Source organism: Schistocerca piceifrons, chromosome X, assembly GCF_021461385.2.
Source record: "Schistocerca piceifrons isolate TAMUIC-IGC-003096 chromosome X, iqSchPice1.1, whole genome shotgun sequence".
Lineage (NCBI taxonomy): Eukaryota > Metazoa > Arthropoda > Insecta > Orthoptera > Acrididae > Schistocerca > Schistocerca piceifrons.
The window spans coordinates 716,154,052-716,173,926 of NC_060149.1; the positions used below are offsets into that span (position 1 = coordinate 716,154,052).

At 38.5% G+C, this 19,875-nt stretch overlaps 1 protein-coding gene across 2 annotated transcripts in view; it reads left to right on the top strand.

The window, feature by feature from the left end:
* The window catches only part of LOC124721326 (contactin), a 158,666-nt gene that overhangs the window by 111,560 nt on the left and 27,231 nt on the right, over positions 1-19,875 (top strand). For both annotated transcript variants that reach the window (XM_047246239.1, XM_047246238.1), the window contains exons 17-19: positions 6,686-6,862; positions 13,687-13,872; positions 14,605-14,773. In XM_047246239.1, the coding sequence (XP_047102195.1) occupies positions 6,686-6,862; positions 13,687-13,872; positions 14,605-14,773 (532 nt within the window). The remainder of the gene's footprint in view (positions 1-6,685; positions 6,863-13,686; positions 13,873-14,604; positions 14,774-19,875) is intronic.

Consider the following 19,875-nt stretch of genomic DNA (forward strand, 5'->3'; position numbering starts at 1 on the left):
CAACAGACTGCGTAAACCAAGCATTGCGCCAGGACAACGATTCCACACACGTCTAATCCGTTACAGCACCATGTCCTCCGAAAACCACCCAGTTTCGTTTGCTCGTACAATTACAGTTTTTGGAAACCCTTCTGATGATGGTAAAGTCTTTCGCGTGAAAACTATGAATGGGGGTAATTTATGTCCATCTGCTGTGCAAGCAAGCATCACAGGACATCCACTGTTTCTTGCCCCCTGATGTAAGAACACTTATGTCTTTCATTCCTTTGGTGTCAACCGTATAATTTGACAGCATGTCAAAATATACAGGAGTTTGGTCAGCATTTCCTATCTGACCAATAAGGTATTGCTTTTCTGTGCACCACCTAATTATGAAGCGCTGAAATTCCACAAGTTTTTCTTCGTAAGTTTTCGGCAGCTTTTGTGCAACTGAAGTTTGCTTCCAAAGTGAAAAACCCCAGTGCTTCATAAACAGATCAATCCAGCTGTGACTAGCCTTAAAATTTTCGATTTTTTGCTCTCTAGCAATTTCATGTGCCTTAATTTTTAAAATTTCGGCGTTCACAGGCAGGAATTTATGACTCTGTTCCTTAACAAATTCATTTAAAATCACTTCTAGTGCATGATATCAGCCACACTTTGGCCCACTAAATGCTTTCCTGCTACTTGAACATTCAAATAATTTGTCTCTCTGCAGTCGCCATTGCCTGACACTGCTCTCATCAATCCCGTATCGCAGACCTGCAGCACAATGAGAACTTTGTTCCACAAAAGAAATAACTCTCCCTCTTGAATTTGGCACTATAATCAAAGTGATTCATTATGGTCCACGAACTCCAACAAACACTTCACAAAATTCCATGAAGCAATAGGTGCTGCTAAGTGAAATCTTAATGAGCCCCAGTGTATCAACTTGTGCAACAATCTTAAAGCCTTGTGCATTGGTGGTATTTTTGTGTAAATAAATTTATTTTTGTTGCTATGAATATTTGAAAGGCTGCTACATTCGAAGATGAACAATACGGAATTTCTATTTACTTCGTTGGATGATGTATGAAAATGCAGTGGATGTTTTGGCGCCAGTATTTACCTTTGTACCTGCAAAGCATGCCTGTGTAGTGCTACATATATTCGACGGCATAAGTTAATTGTGGTGGCACCTACCAACATTTTTCAGAACTTCCGCTTACTTTGCACTCGATTCTAAGCCACAGGCGTTTTTTTGGATTACAAAAACCGGAAAGAAAGTGTGGCTTTGATTCGAGTAAATACGGTAGTGACCACAAAGAAACGATGTTGCAATGGTTGCTGGGAAGAGGCGTTGCTGTGGACATGAGTGTGACAAAGCCTGTGAGGCCTGCAAATGTTGTAGATGAAGTTGTAAGGAAGCTGAGTTATATGGTAAATAGGCTTATCCCTGCCATTTCAACCCAATTGTATTGGTTTGAGGTGACGTTAAGACTTACATTAGAAATAACAAGAAGTCTTTTACCACAACAGAAGTGAAAGACTATTACATACAGGTCTTGCCACTGTAGACTCCACCTTATGCAGGAAGAAAGTGGACATGTTGGTAAGCTTATTTGAGAAGCACAGGCTATAGACGTTATTGTAAATGAGAATGAACAACTAATGATTTATCTTGATGAAGATGATGACAACGATGGCTTTGGCACTGATTTTTGGATTATGGTAATGATGGAGAACTGGATGGAATTGCACTATTGACATTGTAGATTGGTGGGTGCAAATGTATCTCGAATTAATTATTTGACACTGTAACAGAGTATGTACCTGTTTCGTGTATGGTTGCCGATAGCGTGCTCTTTGTTATTATTAGGTCTACATTATTATATGATGTTGTATATGCAACTATTACAGTAACAATTCGGAATGGCTTCTGATAGACAATATCATTAACTTTGGTTGTTATTTATTTGTTCTAGCATTTCATGTATTATCAAGTGCTTTTTCTCTATTGCTGTTTTCTCCGTTGTCAGGAACGTTTTCTTTGTCATACTTACATCTATATTATCATGTGACAGCTTATGTATATGGTGATTGTAATGTACATTTACAAAACATAATTGGGAGATACCAGCTGTGGGAATGTGTGGTGGCAGCTGTTGCAACCTCACTGTTGCAGTATAGCCAACTACACGTGAACTGTCCAAGTGACATGTTTCAGTGGCCTGGGTACAGTAGCATGCTTCAGTATTGTGGCACAGGGACTTTAGTGTGTACCAGGACTTAGATGTGTACCTGCAAACGAACAAATAATAATCAGTTTTATATTTTCAAAGTTATAATTAAAATCTTAAGACTACCCCTTGTAAAGGGGTAAAAAATGCCCAAACTGGAGATTTAAATAAATTTTATTATATTTTATTTTACATGAATCTAGTATACATGAGTTGAAATTAGTAGTTTACTGTGAAAGTCATAATTTTTTTAATATGGTATCACTCAAATGTCATCCTTGGTTTTGCATGTATTCTCTTGTGTCTAGAAGTGAAAAGTGTATGCTGCTGTTGTAATCTTGAGCTTAAAGGGCTTGCACAGCTTGCATGTTGTGTGGATGGTGTTAGAGATCATTCTTCAAAATCTTTCTCACCAGTTGCTGAGACCAAGTTCTGCATTGTGCCATCTCACTGACTTTGACTGAGCTCTTTGTAAAGCTTCATGCAAATGATCAATATTCTCTTAGCTCAGGTTTCTTTTTACACTACCACCTCTTTGCTCACCCAGAGGCTTATACCATTAGCAGATAGTGCAGGAGTGGCTGTGGTGATTTAAACTCTCGAAAGTGCGTTGAGCTCCAACAAAACTGTCAAGAGTTCTTCGGATACGCCTTTGCAGGAAACACGTGTTGTACGCTTGACTAACAATCCGTCACTACTAAAACTTCCACTTGTCTACACGTCCCAGGTCGGGTCCCCCACTTATATAACCCCCATTGCAGCACCCAGCCAGTCCACAAGTCTTCCTTTTTGACCGCCTTCACCTTGTATATGTCACATTGCAGTAGTGTTTAAAATTAGAGATTAACTTTGAACTAAATTCATGTCTGCTTGTAAGAGGTTTACACGTCCTTGTTTCAAACATATTCCACCAAACTTGCACAAAGAACTATATTCCATTCAGTAATTTTGAAGTATTCCTTTTGTTGTTCATATTTTCCTTGGTCATTGCTACCAGGTCGGCATATGAGTTAACCATCCTGAGTATATTTTTCAAATGCTGCTGGCAGCCCTTTCAGAATATCCATAAACCCCCCCTTGCTGAGTTTTGGAAGGTTCTGCGTCCCATTATTTATGTCCAGGAACTTGTGTCCATCCAGGTGAATGTGAGCACCAAATGAAGTAGTACTACTGTTGCTCGTAGAAATGTGTTCCCTACATGTGGCACTAAATGTTCTAGCCATCTATCCCACAAAGAATTTCTTATATGCTACACAGCTTATATTGTATGTTATTCAGTGTGTAAACCGAGGAAATCTGTGTGTATCACACTGAAATTTGATGTGCAAGTCATCTTCTGTTTGAAAATCAATCTTAACTTTGGTGCTGTGAAACGTGTTTAGCTATGTTATTTGACATAACACCAATGTAGGGTAAGATATTGTACTCTAGTGTAATCAACTATACCTTATTCTGTATACAATATAATGGAAGGAAACATTCCACGTGGGAAAAATTATTCTGTATACAGTGTGTCTTTCATTTCTAGTTGGTGTGTGTTATTCCTTGCAAATGTGTCAAAGTATTTGAAGTTGAAATGTTTTAATAATGTGGTACTCCACAGTCATTTGCACTTTCGAAGCACTAAACCCGGGCCGCTGAAACATGTCACTTCAAGGTCATTCCTCAAGCGCTGTAGAGTTGGTAGTAGGACTAACGAACAAGTGAGGAACGGGAGGTGCCGTGTCTTCTGAACCAATAACAGCACCGAACAAAAGCTGGTTCCGGCATCGACACTACCACGTTGCCGGCTTCCGTGTAAACATTGTATGTTAGTGTGCGAACGCCTGCTGTTGTGTTGTGTTACTGCCTTGACTACGGTTTTTGTTTGTTAAATGATGTCACCAAAACAATGTCGTTCACCAAGTGACAATCCATTGCACTGTGGAGTGCCATTAAATAGTCAGGCTTTGGAATTGCTACGGAGGATGCGTGAGTTTTACAAGCAAGACAAAGAATTTGTTTCTGTTCATGGGCATGCGTTATTCCTGCCGATAAAGTTTTACATCGTACCTTGAAAACTTCAGGACTCAGTGAAAGAACAGTTATAAGGAAAGGTGTGCTACTTCAAGACTTACAAGACAGTGAAGTAAACAGGAAGAAAGCTCCTGTGGAAGAAACACTGTGTTTTTAAGTACTCCGGGCAAGAAAAAAAAGCAGTCTTGTCCTGTTACAGATGTTGATTCTTTCCAATCCGATGCAATTCGTCGGCACATATATGGATATTATAAAAGGAAAGAATACCCCACAATTGCGAAGTTGCTAATTTCTTTAAAAGAAAGTGAACTTTTCTCAGGGGGGAAGACGCCACTTAAGATTATGTTAAAAAGTACGGGCTTCCATTTTAAAAAAAGTTAGATGGATGAAAACTGTTACTAGAAAAAGCTCATGTCGTTGCAGCTCATACCATTTTCTTACGCAAAATTGTAGGAAAGGGCATACATATGGTTAGACGAAACCTGGGTCAACGCTTGAGAATAGTTGAGAAATGCTGGACAGATGATACTCCGAATAGCAGCGGTCATCAGACGACAGGAAGAGGGTCCTGATTAATTGTGGCCCATGAAGGATCTTCAAAGTGCTTTGTGCCTGAAGGACTTTAGTTTTTTGATCGAAAAAACACCGGTGACTATCATGAGGGTATGGACCACCCACTGTTTCTACAGTGGTTTAAAAATTTGTTGCTCCAGTTTAGTGTTCCGACAGTTTTTGTGATGGACAATGCACCGTACCATTCCGTGATTTTAGATAAAACTCCCACCACTAGTGACCGTAAAGAAACTATGGTGCAATGGTTGCAGGCGAGAGACATTGCTGCGGACATGAGCATGACAAAGCTGCTGTTATACTCGCTTGTGAAACAAAATAAGCCTGTGGCACCTAACTACATCATAGATGAAATTGCAAGCGAACAGGGTCACTTGGTAATTAGGCTACCACCTTATCACTGCCATTTTAATCCAATTGAATTGGTTTGGAGTGAAGTCAAGGATTACATTAGAAGTAGCAAGAAGACTTACTATAATAGAAGTGGAAAGACTGCTACGTGAAGGTCTTGCTACTGTAGGCGCTACCTCATGGAGGGAAAAAGTAGACCATGTTGCTAAACTGATAAGAGAAGCACAGACTATAGACGGCACTATAAGTGAAAACCAACAATTAATGATTTCTCTTAATGATGATGATGACAAAGACAAAGGTTTTGGCACCGATTCCGATGATGGTGAAGGAGAACTGGACGGAATTGCGCCATTGACATCGTAAGTTGGTGAGTGTAAATGTGTACAGAATTAATTCTTTTTCTCTCAGCAATCGGGTAGGCTGTGCATGTTTTGCTTTATTTCTTTCTATGAGTGTGGATAGCGTGTTATTTGGTATGCTTAGATTTACATTATTATACGCCGTTTTACATGCAGCTATTACTGTAATGATTTAGAATGACTTTTCATAGATATTGTCATTAGCTTCGGGGGATTTTACTTCCCGGTTTCATATACTATCAAACGTCGTCGTTCTATCCATTGTTAGAATAATGTACTTTGTTGCACTTAACGTATAAATGTTGATTGTAGCTTACATTTACAAAACGTATTTCGGAGTTGTGGGTGTGTGCGGTGGCAGCTATTGCAACCTCGCAATCACAGTGTAGCCAACCCCACTCGAGCTGTCAAGTGACATGTTTCACCGGCCCGGGTATAGGTGGCATATACATTTCTTGTAATAGATGCCTAAGTAATTCCTAATCTGGTCACATTGCAACCCTGCAGAAAAGTTTGTTCTTGCAAAGCGGAAAACCATATTAATCTTGTCTGGTATATTAATTTCTTTGTCAATTTTCGCGTATTCTAGAGGAGTGCTAAATAGCGTACTTTTGGGCAACTCAGAAGTGAGCTTAATACATTGCAGGATAACACAAAGAATTGTTCATAAAGACATCCGTTGTAGTTGGTTTATAGAAAATTTCAGATATATTTGTGACAGTCTTTTTGTTGTGCCTATCTGTGACTCAGCAGCTCTGCTATATGGTAAATTTATACTTACGGTTTTTATTAGTCTGACATCAGTTCACATAGATCAAATTGACTAAGTAAAATATGAGTCTGGTGTTACCTTATTTCATCCCCAAGATTTTCAAGTTAATTGCCCTACTCTTTATAGCAGATTTAGTCTACATGAGTTCCATCAGGACAACTGAAACAAGACAATTCCTGAAACTTCCTGCAGAATCAACTCTGGGCTTCCTTTTCCTATTCTGATCCCATCTTTGATTTCAGTGCATGTTTTGTAGCAACATAGCATTGTTTGTCATAAGTTATTTCTCTCTGAATAGTAGTGACAAGTTCCTAAGTTGGATGAGGATACATGTAATGTATAGAAAGAAGAAAGCTATAATATTTTTAGAAAACATTGCAATATCAAGAGTATACATTGTTTTTATGTTGTAGCCATTGCCACCTCAAGATCACAATGGTCCTGGCATATACTACAAGATTTTTTGGCGGCGTGCTCACCATGATATGGAGTTTCAAAGTCTGGGATTGAAAAAATATGGTAACATAGGAACTGCTGTTGTTAGAATACAGCCAGAGTATTATTACACCCAGTTCGACGTTAAAGTGCAGGTTAGTGTCATATTGTTTTTATTTGTGTGTGTGTTTGTGTGTGTTCATAAAGACGTCCATTGTAGTTGGTTTGCAAAAAATTTCAAATTTATACCTGTCGTTTTTATTAGCATGACATCTCTCTCTCTCTCTCTCTCTCTCTCTCTCTCTCTCTCTCTGTGTGTGTGTGTGTGTGTGTGTGTGTGTGTGTGTGTGTGTGTGTGTGTGTGTGTGTGTGTGTAGCTTCTATTCTGTGTATGCTGTTTGTAGAAATTACCTTTATAATTGAGTGGGAAACAAGTGCAGTTAGTTACTCTTCAGTGTATTTGATTGCCATTTTATTGTACATATATTTTGAGGGAACAGTGTTGGGAGCTACAATAGTATGAGGGCAGTGTGAAAAATTATTGGCCAATCAGTGGAGCCCCTTGTACACCAAAGCGAATATGCCACAGTGAATGAGAATTCTCTGAGGTGTAACCATTAGGCATACATGAACAAATTCAGTCGTTTTCTGTTCACATTTGCTTCTGTTCACTTGTATTCCACTGATTCCATTCATTTATTGGGCCATCAATTGAAATTCATGTCTCTCCACCTCAGCACAAATAGTACACAAAACGTTTGTGTGCTGTCTTGTCAATGTTTGCCATTGTTGACAAGTTGTTAACAATAGAGTGGTCTGAAACACAGAAGGTAATCATGCTTCTGGGATCCTAGAGATACACAGCACAAATGCTGGATGAAAAGAAGTGTTATTGGTAGAAAATTGCTGAAACACTCAAAGTACCTACTGCGGATGTGAGCAGGATGATAAATTCATCCTGGCGAGCAAAGTGAATAAGCACAAAATTTGTAATCCTTTTGTTAAAACGGAAAAGTGTAATAAATTTCTGTGAAAATAAATGAAAGTAAGTATATCTTTGTTATGCTAAGTAAAATTAAAAATATACAAAAAAACTTGGTCATTCTCCTTGCTTATTTTCATGGTAATGGTAATTACATGACTGATTTATCGCTGTTATGTTAGAGATTTTTAATCATAAAAATGGTTTACCTGGGATCATGCCATCTGGTCTCTAATAAACTGCATAGAAGATTTTATCAGGTAGTCTGTGACAGATCAACATGCCCATACTGCCAAGCACGTTGACGCACTGCTTCCAGGATTTGGGGAGGCACACCAGCCATGTTCTGAATCCACCCAGCATATTATTGATGGGGGCTGGTGTGCCAGCCAGTTGGATGTTGTTTTCATACTGTTTCCCACATCTCACTACATGAATATTTATCTAAAAATATATTATTAATTCCAATTTTCTGTTTGCACCATATGAAACATATTTTTCTTACACCAAAAATCAAAAACTGTACAACATTTCTGCTTGTACTATATACAGTTATACAAAGATTAAATTTAGAATGAGTAAAAATAAAACTTAGTACTTTAGAATAGAAATTTATATGTATAAAGGGATAAACTGGTAGACTGAAATCATTTAATTTTTTTTTCTTTTTTTTTCTTTTTCTGTTGGATAGATGTCTGCAAAGAAAACATTCTAGGAAATTCAACCCCAGAGGTAGTGAAATTGGTATTAATATAGTTTTGGGGATATGGTCTGAAAATTCAAAGTGAATATTGTTTGTTTGACAAAGGCACCCACTAAGAAAGAGTTTTGCAAAATTCATTCCATAGAGGTTTGAAATCGGATTTATTTATTTATTTTTGTGTGTGTGTGTGTGGGGGGGGGGGGGGGGGGGGATGCAGTGCCCCTCTGATTTCACAGCTAAATGCCCACCATGGGATTGGTCCTAGAAACAGAAATTTGATGGAACTTCCTTTACGTGCCATAGGAATCTACTGAGATAGTATTTTTCAAAACTCAGCCCCAAATGAGAGTAAATTGCATATGAAACGTGTGTTAAAATTTTCATTCCCATGATAGTGCCACATATAATGAATGTGAGAATGCAGATTGCTTTGTGGGGTCCCTTAGCAGAAAATAAGTTGCTTAGGGATGAACATAAACAACAGTAACAGAACAAGAAAGGCCATTGTCTAAAATGACAAAGAATTTTTTTTACAAAGAAGTATTGTAAAAAGACAACATACAAAGCAATACTTGCGTATACTAATAGAGTACATGAGCCTATGTAGTTTTTGTTCAGTTTGGATTCAGTAGCTTCTTCTGAATCTCCCTCACTACCAGAACACTCTAACCATCAGATACAGAGACAGGTAGATTGACACATAGAATACTTAATAGATGAGGTGCCCAATAAATGGGTATCTTAAATTCTCTTGATGTTAAACCCTAATCTTCCTTCTTAAATTCTCTAATTTTTACGTGTCATAGACTACTACATAAATATGTAATCCTTTTCTCACTGTGTATTCGCGAATCACTAACCAGTATTTCACGAACAGCAAGTTTCCATAAAAAAGTGATGGTACCCACAGGCCCTTTTTTAATTTCCATAGTGAAACACGGGGTACAACTAATTAAGAATAAAATGCTAAGTTGCATAATCTTGTGACTTAGTTAATGATTGCTACTGTTACTAAAGAGATAGGGAGTGAATGAATGCTGTTGGAAGAGATCTCTTGTACATGTGTACTGTCTACTGTTGTGGCATCTTTCATCAGCCTGACTATAGTTTCCTCACTTCTGCCTCTATTGGCTAATGTCTGTAGTGTGTATTGTACAGTCTTGCATCATTTCACTCTAGTTTTGCTGATAGCTGTTGTCCAGTTCCCCATTTGCGTATGCAGGCAATACCTCCATATTGTCTAGAGGGGCTCTTTAGCTGTACTGTCTTGATGAATACTTATCTGCTGTTTCATCTAAATCTCCCCACAGTGCTTCATCCCATATTATGTCGTATATGGTCTTTCCCTGGAAAAACTTCTATTTTATCTCGTCCATTGGTTCTGTTAACATTCCCATAGTGCTCCAGTGGTTCAACTTCATTCCACAGGCAGTGCCACATAGAATGAACGTAAAAATGCAGTTTGCTTTGTGGGCTCCTTAGCAGAAAATAATTTGCATGGAGATGAAGTTTGTTTGTTCTGCAAAGATAAGATGGGTGGTGGCCAGTCCAGACGAAAAGCGTATTTTTAGAATTCCAAGAATTTTTTGTTTTCTTTTAGTTAAATTTTTGTAATTTTGACTGGTAAGAAATAATACTCTAACAAAGGATATTACTGTATCCCGCTACTGCAGAATAACTTTGCAGCAATAAAACATAAACAAGAGAAAAGGAAAAAACGAAAATAAAAATTCAATTGCAAAGGAAATGTGCCATATACAACAACAAAACACAGTGCTCATACAAGTGTCTGCCAACAGCAAAATGTGTCAAAGGCTTTAGGAAGACTCTGCATTGCTTCATAATAGAAAATTGCCTCCAATGAGCGTGGCATCACAACTGTTTACATTAGATTCATTTGAGCAGTTGCGAGCGGGCTCACGTGCAGGCACAGTTGAGTCGTGCATGTGTAGTACCTTCTCCCATTTCTGGCTACAGAAGTGTGACTGTTAGCTGTATAAGCAGCAGCAAGGTGCTACCCGGAAAAATTTTAGTCGTGCACATAAGCTGTCAGATTCAATAGAGGCAAAATTGGAAAAAGCCTTGTTTCACAAAGCGCCTAGTATCCAGCGCTCATTGGTCTATCAATTATTCACATGATTTTGAAACGCATCCCTGTTGGTTTTTTAACATTTGTGAACATATTCTAAGTTTATTTCTGAATGGATCATAAGTTGATTTTTGAAGGCGTGCATAATGCACTTTGTGTCTGCCAGGGGAATCCCCGTCACATCTAGAAATAAACTTTCCTGCAGACAGAAGGGGACAGAGCTATATGAGCTGAGCGGAATAAAGCCGAATGGTTGAATGTCAATCGCTGTTTGTTTATGTCATTGACTGGGTCTGCGAATGATCAGCGTTGTTATAAATACCAGCGAAATCCATAGATTTAGACTACCAGAGTGGAAATAAACTGCTAACAGGTAAGAAAGATTACGTATTATCTTCTCGGTGTATGCAATAAAATGAAATTTTGATAGAAAATTTTTGGCCAGACTGCTACACTAGTAACGGCCAGTTGTACAGACCTTCGTAGCAGCTGCCTAAGTTCTATTTTGGGAGTAGCGTGGAAAACGCATTGTATGTACAAGTAATAATGCCTAACCAGAGAATAAACGCGGGATAACTAAGCAGTTGATTGTGGCAGGGTTAGTGAAATTAACCATAGAATGAGTTTTAACACTGGCAGGAATAGTTACAGAATTAGTGACGACAAGATTTTTTGTTAGAATGAGGAAGGAGAAGAAACGGGGATATCACACAAATTATGGAAGAATATGACGAGTCCAGATTTATATAAAAATTACGTACTACTACTTTTCGATCTCATGCTTGAGAAGCTCGAGCATATGAATGAAATGTGAAACTATTTCCTAACATAAAGCTTTTTGCTTGTAGTAGGCCTGATAGGCATTTGATATTGGTACTTCGTGAAGTATATTCTGTCGTGTTGAAAAAAAGCGACTGTTTGTGCTAAAACAGACTGTTTATTTGGTGTGTGTTACAATTGCTGCAATATTAGACAGGCCTATTTCGTGTTATCTAGAAGACAGTGAAAAAATACATGTAATCAGATCGAAAAACCACACCAGTCTTGGGTACTGTTTGTATTAACAGCTTTTTCAGTATTAGACAACGACATTTTGTTTTTTCATGTGGCAAAGCATTTGAGGTAATAGATCGTTTCGCACAAAGGAAAGGACACCATGTAAAGCTGTAACAAGGTTGGAGAGAAGAAAATGGTAGGACTTAAAGGATTGAAGAAATAAGAAATGTGTACTGTCTTGCTTGTCACTTGTTTTTATTGGTTTCATGTACCCTATATTTAATTTTATGTTACACAAAAAAAGCAAGTTATTAGCTAATAGGCAATAAAGAGTGCAAATTTTCTGAAGAGATCTTGTTCGCCGAGCTACAAATAATCCCATCCAATATTAATTGTGAGGTTTTTTTTTTTTTTACAAAAAAAGGGGGGGGGGGGGCTGGATGTCAAACTGGCCGACTGTAAGCAGGAGAGACACTACAGGACAATTGACAATTTAATTTTCACTGTCCTGAATATAGTTTGATGGCAGCCATTACAAAATATTATACGTTTGAATTCCACAGAGCGAAATACAATGACTTGCAATAGAAAAATGCCATGTGAAGAGGCATGGCACTGCACTTTGGCACACTTGAGACCAAATAACATGTCTTACATTTCCTCAAACACATGTTTTATACATCAGATTCTTCAGAAAGATGTGCGCTACAAAATGAACATATTTTTGGAAAGTCTATTTTTCTTTTTTTCCCAAATTTTTGTCCTACCTCAAACTATCTAGTATTGGCATAGTTTGGAAATATCGTTGATCCGGTGCTGATGCACAGAGCAGTCTGAGTTGTAGTGGGGAAGTGGGTAGTCTGTGTGACCCGTGTTTACGTTTAGTGATTTTGCTTTTTCCTCTTTGTTTATTGCTTTCACATCAAATGAAAACACAATGGATTTCTGTGAGTGAGGGCTATCAGTTGAATTAAAATACATTCACATAATTATGTTATTAGTTCCAGATTTTATTTCCACCTTTCTGACACTCAAACATTAATCGCCTTGCAGAACAATGAAGTTATTTTCGTCAGTTTGCTAAAGAAATTTGGCTTTTATTGATCTTTTCCACTGAGGCAGTCAATCTATTTGAAACGAAGTGTTTAATTCCACACTGTTGGCTAGTTTCAACTGTTCATTGCATTTCAAAAATGCATCTTTTCATCTTCTAGCACATATGGCATTGTGCCATAATAAAGAACCGAACATGAGATAATACAGTACTGCTTCTCCAAGAAAATATACATCTGAATCTGGACATACGAATGTGCACTGTAAGCCGAATTATGCATTTTAGTATGGTTCACGAAATTCTGATGCTCTTGGAGTCTCCTCTAATGTCTTGTTTCTTTTATGACATAATGTAAGATCTTTTAATGTTTTACACATACGAGCATATGGGCTTCTTGCACCATCGTAGCTGCGCAAGCACGGTGATGCCCGTTACCTGGCACTCTCTGGCAACTGCTGAAACAAACCTATTTCTAACAGGTTGCTGGAAAATATTGCGAATGGTTGTTTGAAAAGCGTTACTTTCAAAGTAAATTTCCTTTTATGTAAACTGAACTTTGTGCGAGAATGTACAATGAATTTCTTAAATCACAGTGTTTGCCTCTCATTTAAAAATCAACTCTTCAGGGATGACCATTTAGAAAAGTTTTGAGCCCAGAAGATCAGACATTTTTGTCGTTATTAAAAATTTTACTGCCACATTTGTGGGATGTATCTTAAAGTGTAACATGCGCAAAAAAGTTTAATATTATATGTGAAAGCTTAGCTTCTCTTGCAGCTTATTAATCTTAGAGACCAATGTTATATCTGAAAGTTTTGCTTTTCTTGTAGCAACGCTATGTATATTAATTTAAACCATTAACTTTTCCAATTTGTGTACACGCGCTACTTAACAGTGAGAATGCGTTTATTTCCCCCTCCCCTTGTCCGCGTATACGCTCTGTCAGTCTAATCTAAGGGAAGGACCAAAGGAAGCAATCAGTAGAACAGAAGTTTGCTCCTGTGAGGAAATAGAAGGGGTTCTAAGAAGCAAATATTTCACTGCAGAGGCTCTGTATGACAGGAACCTGTTGTTTTTTTTTTTTTAGAGTTTAAATTCAAGTTACACGTAGTTGACTTGAGTGTAATTGAAATGTGTGGTTTTTTTTTTTTCCAGTCTGTGAATGAAGTCGGGTATGGACCTGAATCAAAAATAGTGACAATATACAGTGCAGAAGACATGCCTCAAGTTGCTCCACAGCAAGTATCAGCCAGAGCATTCAACTCCACTGCTCTAAATGTCAGTTGGGTACCTATCAATCAGAGTAGGGAGATGATACGTGGAAAGCTCATTGGACATAGGGTGAGTGTTAAAGATGTCAGGTACTGTAAACATGTTTGAGTAGACTCAGAATGATTGAACCAACAGCAAAAATCTGTTTTTCTCTGGACAGTTGTCATCATAATTCAGGTGGTAACTTCCTGTGAATTGTGAAGATTGTCACATCTAATGCTGAAAGGATTATTACAAAAATTCATTCTATTAACTGCAAGAAATCCTTTGTTACATACCTCTTTCTTATGAGTTGCTGCCAGCCATGTTATACATAATGAGCGTATGTAAAAGACAGGTGATAATACACTTTCTTCCATGCTTCCTGTTCTTTAAAAAATAGGATCGTACACCTGCACTGCACAATTCAGACAGATTGGACTGAAGGGACAGTCTGGAGATTCAGATTAGCAGTGCATATGAGAGCAAGTAAGATGAAGTCAGATTTTCAGGGAAGGCATCACTAAAGTAAGAAGTGTTGCCTCTACACACTAACTGCACAAAATGTGTAGGAAATGGCATAAAAATTATAAGTACTTCAAGCAATGAAATAAAGTGTTTATTTCAAAATAAAACAACAGACTGTGAGGAAAATGTTTTTAGTTTAAAAATTCAATAAAAAAATTATGAGAACCTGTTGTATCATAAAATGTTGAAAATTATGTTATTAGAATAAGGTTAACTTTTGTATTGATTAGTGTAAATTTAATTGTGCATCAATACCTGTTGTAATGTATGTACTTACATGCTGTCATTTTTCAGTTGAAATATTGGAAGGAAAAGAACCGTGAAGAAGATGCTGTTTATTACCTTAGCCGTAGCACTCGGCCTTGGGCAATTGTAGTTGGCCTGGAACCAGACACATATTATTATGTGAAAGTCATGGCTTATAATTCTGCAGGAGAAGGCCCTGAAAGTGAGAGATTCTTAGGTAATGTTGTGCTATTATCTGTATTGATGTAGATTGCAATTATTTGATATTTTTTTCTTCAGAAGAAGCATGATGATATTTAGTTTGTATATATTTTTTCCTGTGGTTTAGCTAATGTGTGCAATCACTTTATCTCACCAATTCACAATGAACACACAAAATACGGTTATTATAAAATAATTAGTACAAAATTCATTGTGTTTCATTTAAGAGTATGTGAGAAGGTGCATGAAATTTTGGTAAGAGAAATAATTGAAAACAAGAAGATCACGAAGAAAATAGAACAGAAACTTATGTTGCATTAACATCACACACTGTCAGTTAAGATGGCAGATGGTGCAATAACTAATAACAGAGAGATTACTGTACAACCATTTGACAATTTTTTAAACATATATATTTCAGTAGATGAATCAAAGTTATAGACAGTTAATAATAAAAAAAATGACGTTCTGAAAGTAATGCCAAATGAGATGTATAGGGTGATGCGAAATTCGTACACTCGGGCTTCACAGCATGACTCCTCACATGCCAGCGATAAAAAAATGTCTCTCACAAAATTTCATCTGGCGAGTATATCTGGCAGAAAAAGGACGTTAAAGACACACTGTAACCACAAGTATGTTAACTACCTCTGAAGCACATTTTAGTTGTGCTCTACAGTTGGTGCAGTGGATAGAGTTTTGGGTTAGCATGCAGGATGTCGATGGTTCGATCCTGGATCAGAGCATATGTTTTTTATTTGGTAAATGTAGTCCAGGTGGTATGGTTTCTGGCATCTTAATTGTCAACAGCGATTGCAATGGGTCCTCTAGAAAACATTTGTGCTTACATACTACAATTGTAGAAATGGAGGATTGGTCAGCTTCGAATGAAGCTCTTTCCAAGACGTGGGTGTGAATTTATTCACATCACTTCGTCTACTATATGCGAAACCTGTTTTCTTTGTACCCTCCTCCAGTGGTCCCATAGATTAGTACCAACTATTATTCTTGCCTTGTTCAGGTACATTACATTTCGTTAGGGTCCTACGTTACCAGTAGGACTAGCAACATGCTTTGCGAATAGTTCCAAACTCTGTTACTATTTGTATGTGTTATCACCGTGGTTCCACTAATTATGCCTTTTGACATTGAGTCTGGTAACCGCATAATGTTCAGTACGTTTCTCAATGCATTATTATTATTATTATTATTATTATTATTATTCTATCAATGAGATTGTGGAAACATCACGTCCATTACCACTAGGGAAACAGTGTAATTCGAAACTGAACATTTCACAATTAGCGGTGTAGGGATGAATCCTACAGAACAATATCAGTCGGAGGGGCTAATGCTGTTAGATGGAACAACATGCAGGACTGACGGCTGTTTATACTGTATGCGTTGTCCATCAGACAGGGACTAGTTGCGAGCGAAGTAACACCCCCTTGACAGATTGCAATGCACATGCGTACATGTATCGAATTTTATCGTTGTAAACCTCTAGACCAGTGTGACAGACATGTGGCATACACAAACGATGAATTTGTGGATATGCTTCTGGTCCTTCGTGCATCTGATAACTGGGCTGGTGTTTCCACTCATGAATATGCTGCTAGATATCTTCGTTGAGCCATCCAGATAAAAATGTGTTTCATTGTCTGGATCTGTGCCTTCAGGTGTCAGGTTCTCTCCTTCTACCATCGTGTGACAGAGGTCATCCACGGACTCGCCATACCCCAGCTACTGAGGAAGCTATTCTGGACGTCATACACAAAGAACCTCAGCGAAGTACACGTAGCATAGCAAGGCAGCTGCGTGTCTCGCAATGCACAGTCGTTAACATGCTGCACTGGCATGGGCTGCACCCCTATCATTATGCTATCACGCAACACCTCCATTCTGCACATTGCCATCAGCGGATGATTCCAACAACAACAGGAAGCCAACCATGACTTTGTGAACACCATAATACAGTCGGCTGAAGTAGCATTCAGTCATGCGGGTCTCTTCCATATGCACAGTGCCCACCATTAGCGTGAGGTTAAACTGCATGTTACCCGCTAATGTGGATATCAAGTTCGATTCAGCATCAACATCTGGGCCGGAATATTGGGCAATAGGTGTTTGGGCCCCTACATGTTCCTGACTGGTTGACTGCACAAAGGTATCATGCATTCATCTCAAACTATCTGTCTGATGCCCTGGAAAATGTTACACTACATGTTCGGCAGAGGATATGGTTCCAACATGATGGTGCACCTCCATCTCTGGAATTAATGTGCTACAGTATTTGGACAGAACCAGCAGAACTAAGATGTGCTGACACAGGTAGTTACCATACATGTGGTTACAGTGTTGCCATATTGCCACTCTTTAATGTCCTTTTTCTGCCGGATGTAGTCGCTGGATGAAATTTTGTGTGAGGCATGTTTTTATCATTGGCGTGTGAGGAGTCGCGCTGCGAAGCCCCAGTGTGCGAATTTTGCTTCACCCTGTATAAAGCCATTTAAGGTAGGATGAAAGTAAAGGCACATGTTTCAGAATAATTGGCAGTGCTCGGGTCAAGGTAATATCTGTATGCACTGTAAATGTTCATTGCACATTTTTTATATCTTCAGAAATGCCATTTTCGACTTTGTTATGATGATTTGAAAACTGGTCTCGGCCCGAAACTAGTCATAGAATGAATAAAAAAGTAAAAATTTGCAACTAGAGTGGTTTTTCGTTCTACAAAAGGAACTTCCAATATTATTTACCGACTGTCTGTATGAGATCAGCAACCAAAAGAAAAAACTGTCTTTAGAAGTGGATATAACGCAATAGTCCATTTGCAAGTCATGAACAAAATTATAGAATGAGTATAGAATGAGTGTAGATTAGTGCTCTGTCTGTGATTTGTAGGTTTTGAGAAAGCTGTGGACTCAGTATCAACAGAATTTGTATTAAGAGCCCTATATAAACAAGGTATTGATTAAGTATGTATTAGTTTGAGGAAGAATATGTACATTAATGGTACAGCTTCAGTTAGACTTCATCAGGGTAATAGAAAATTTGAAGATGAAACAAGAGTCATGTAAGCAGATGCCACATCACTAAAAGTATTCTCTGCAGCTCTAAAGGAAGCTTTCACGTCCTTATAAATGAAAAACATGTTGGACTACCTGTTTGCCTCTAGTGCACAAAAACTTCAATATTGGAAGAACTTAATATACTAAGTTTGAAAGTTCACAGAGGAAGAAGATCGCACTGCAGTTCCTTCTGTAAATCCTCGCACAAACAAAAAATTGGCTGACATCTAAATCAGTGTCCAAGGAATAGAAAAGCAACTGAAATCACTCAACAGAGGAAAGTCCACTGGACCTGACGGGATACCAGTTCGATTGTACACAGAGTACGCAAAAGATCTTGCCCCCCTTCTAACAGCCGTGTACCGCAAGTCTCTAGAGGAACGGAAGGTTCCAAATGATTGGAAAAGAGCGCAGATATTCCCAGTCTTCAAGAAGGGTCGTCGAGCATATGCACAAAACTATAGACTTATATCTCTGACATCAATCTGTTGTAGAATTTTAGAACATGTTTTTTGCTCACGTATCATGTCATTTCTGGAAACCCAGAATCTACTCTGTAGGAATCAACATGGATTCCGGAAACAGCTCTCTTGTGAGACCCAACTCGCTTTATTTGTTCACGAGACCCAGAAAATATTAGATACAGGCTGACAGGTAGATGACATTTTCCTTGACTTACGGAAGGCGTTCGATGCAGTTCCGCACTGTCGCCTGATAAAGTAAGAGCCTACGGAATATCAGACCAGCTGTGTGGCTGGATTGAAGAGTTTTTAGCAAACAGAACACAGCATGTTGTTCTCAATGGAGAGACATCTACAGACGTTAAAGTAACCTCTGGCTTGCCGCAGGGGAGTGTTATGGGACCATTGCTTTTCACAATATATATAAATGACCTAGTAGATAGTGTCAGAAGTTCCATGCGGCTTTTCGCGGATGATGCTGTGGTATACAGAGAAGATGCAGCATTAGAAAATTGCAGCGAAATGCAGGAAGATCTGCAGCGGATAGGCACTTGGTGCAGGGAGTGGCAACTGACCCTTAACATAGACAAATGTAATGTATTGTGAATACATAGAAAGAAGGATCCTTTATTGTATTATTATATGATAGCGGAACAAACACTGGTAGCAGTTACTTCTGCAAAATATCTGGGAGTATGCGTGCGGAACGATTTGAAGTGGAATGATCATATAAAATTAATTGTTGGTAAGGCGGGTGCCAGGTTGAGATTCATTGAGAGAGTCCTTAGAAAATGTAGTCCATCAACAAAGGAAGTGGCTTAAAAAACACTCGTTCGACCTATACTTGAGTATTGCTCGTCAGTGTGGGATCCGTACCAGGTCAGGTTGACAGAGGAGATAGGGAAGATTCAAAGAAGAGCAGCGCGTTTTGTCACAGGGTTATTTGGTAAGTGTGATAGCGTTACGGAGATGTTTAGCATACTCAAGTGGCTGACTCTGCAAGAGAGGCACTCTGCATCATGGTGTAGCTTGCTGTCCAGGTTTCGAGAGCGTGCATTTCTGGATGAGGTATCGAATATATTGCTTCCCCCTACTTATACCTCCCAAGGAGATCACGAATGTAAAATTAGAGAGATTTGAGCACGTACAGAGGCTTTCCGGCAGTCGTTCTTCCCGCGAACCATACACGACTGGAACAGGGCAGGGAGGTAATGACAGTGGCACATAAAATGCCCTCCGCTACACACCGTTGGGTGGCTTGCGGAGTATAAATGTAGATGTAGATGTAGAATAAGACGCAAAGAATGTGCAGCCAACAATTCAGAAAGAAGACAGAAAACATTAACAATCAGGTCATAGAACCAGTGGATGAGATTTCGTATTTAGGGAAGTTGCGAAAATAAGCAAAACATAAATAAAAATGTGGAGAGCATCATATTTCATTTATGGATATGATGATCAATATATGTACAGGTCATCACTTTGGTGAAATCTGTCCCCCCACCCCCACCCTCCCCCACTCACTGCCAACCCTCTTATGTTTCTTGATGTACCTATGATATTGCAACTCACAATGACTGCTTTCT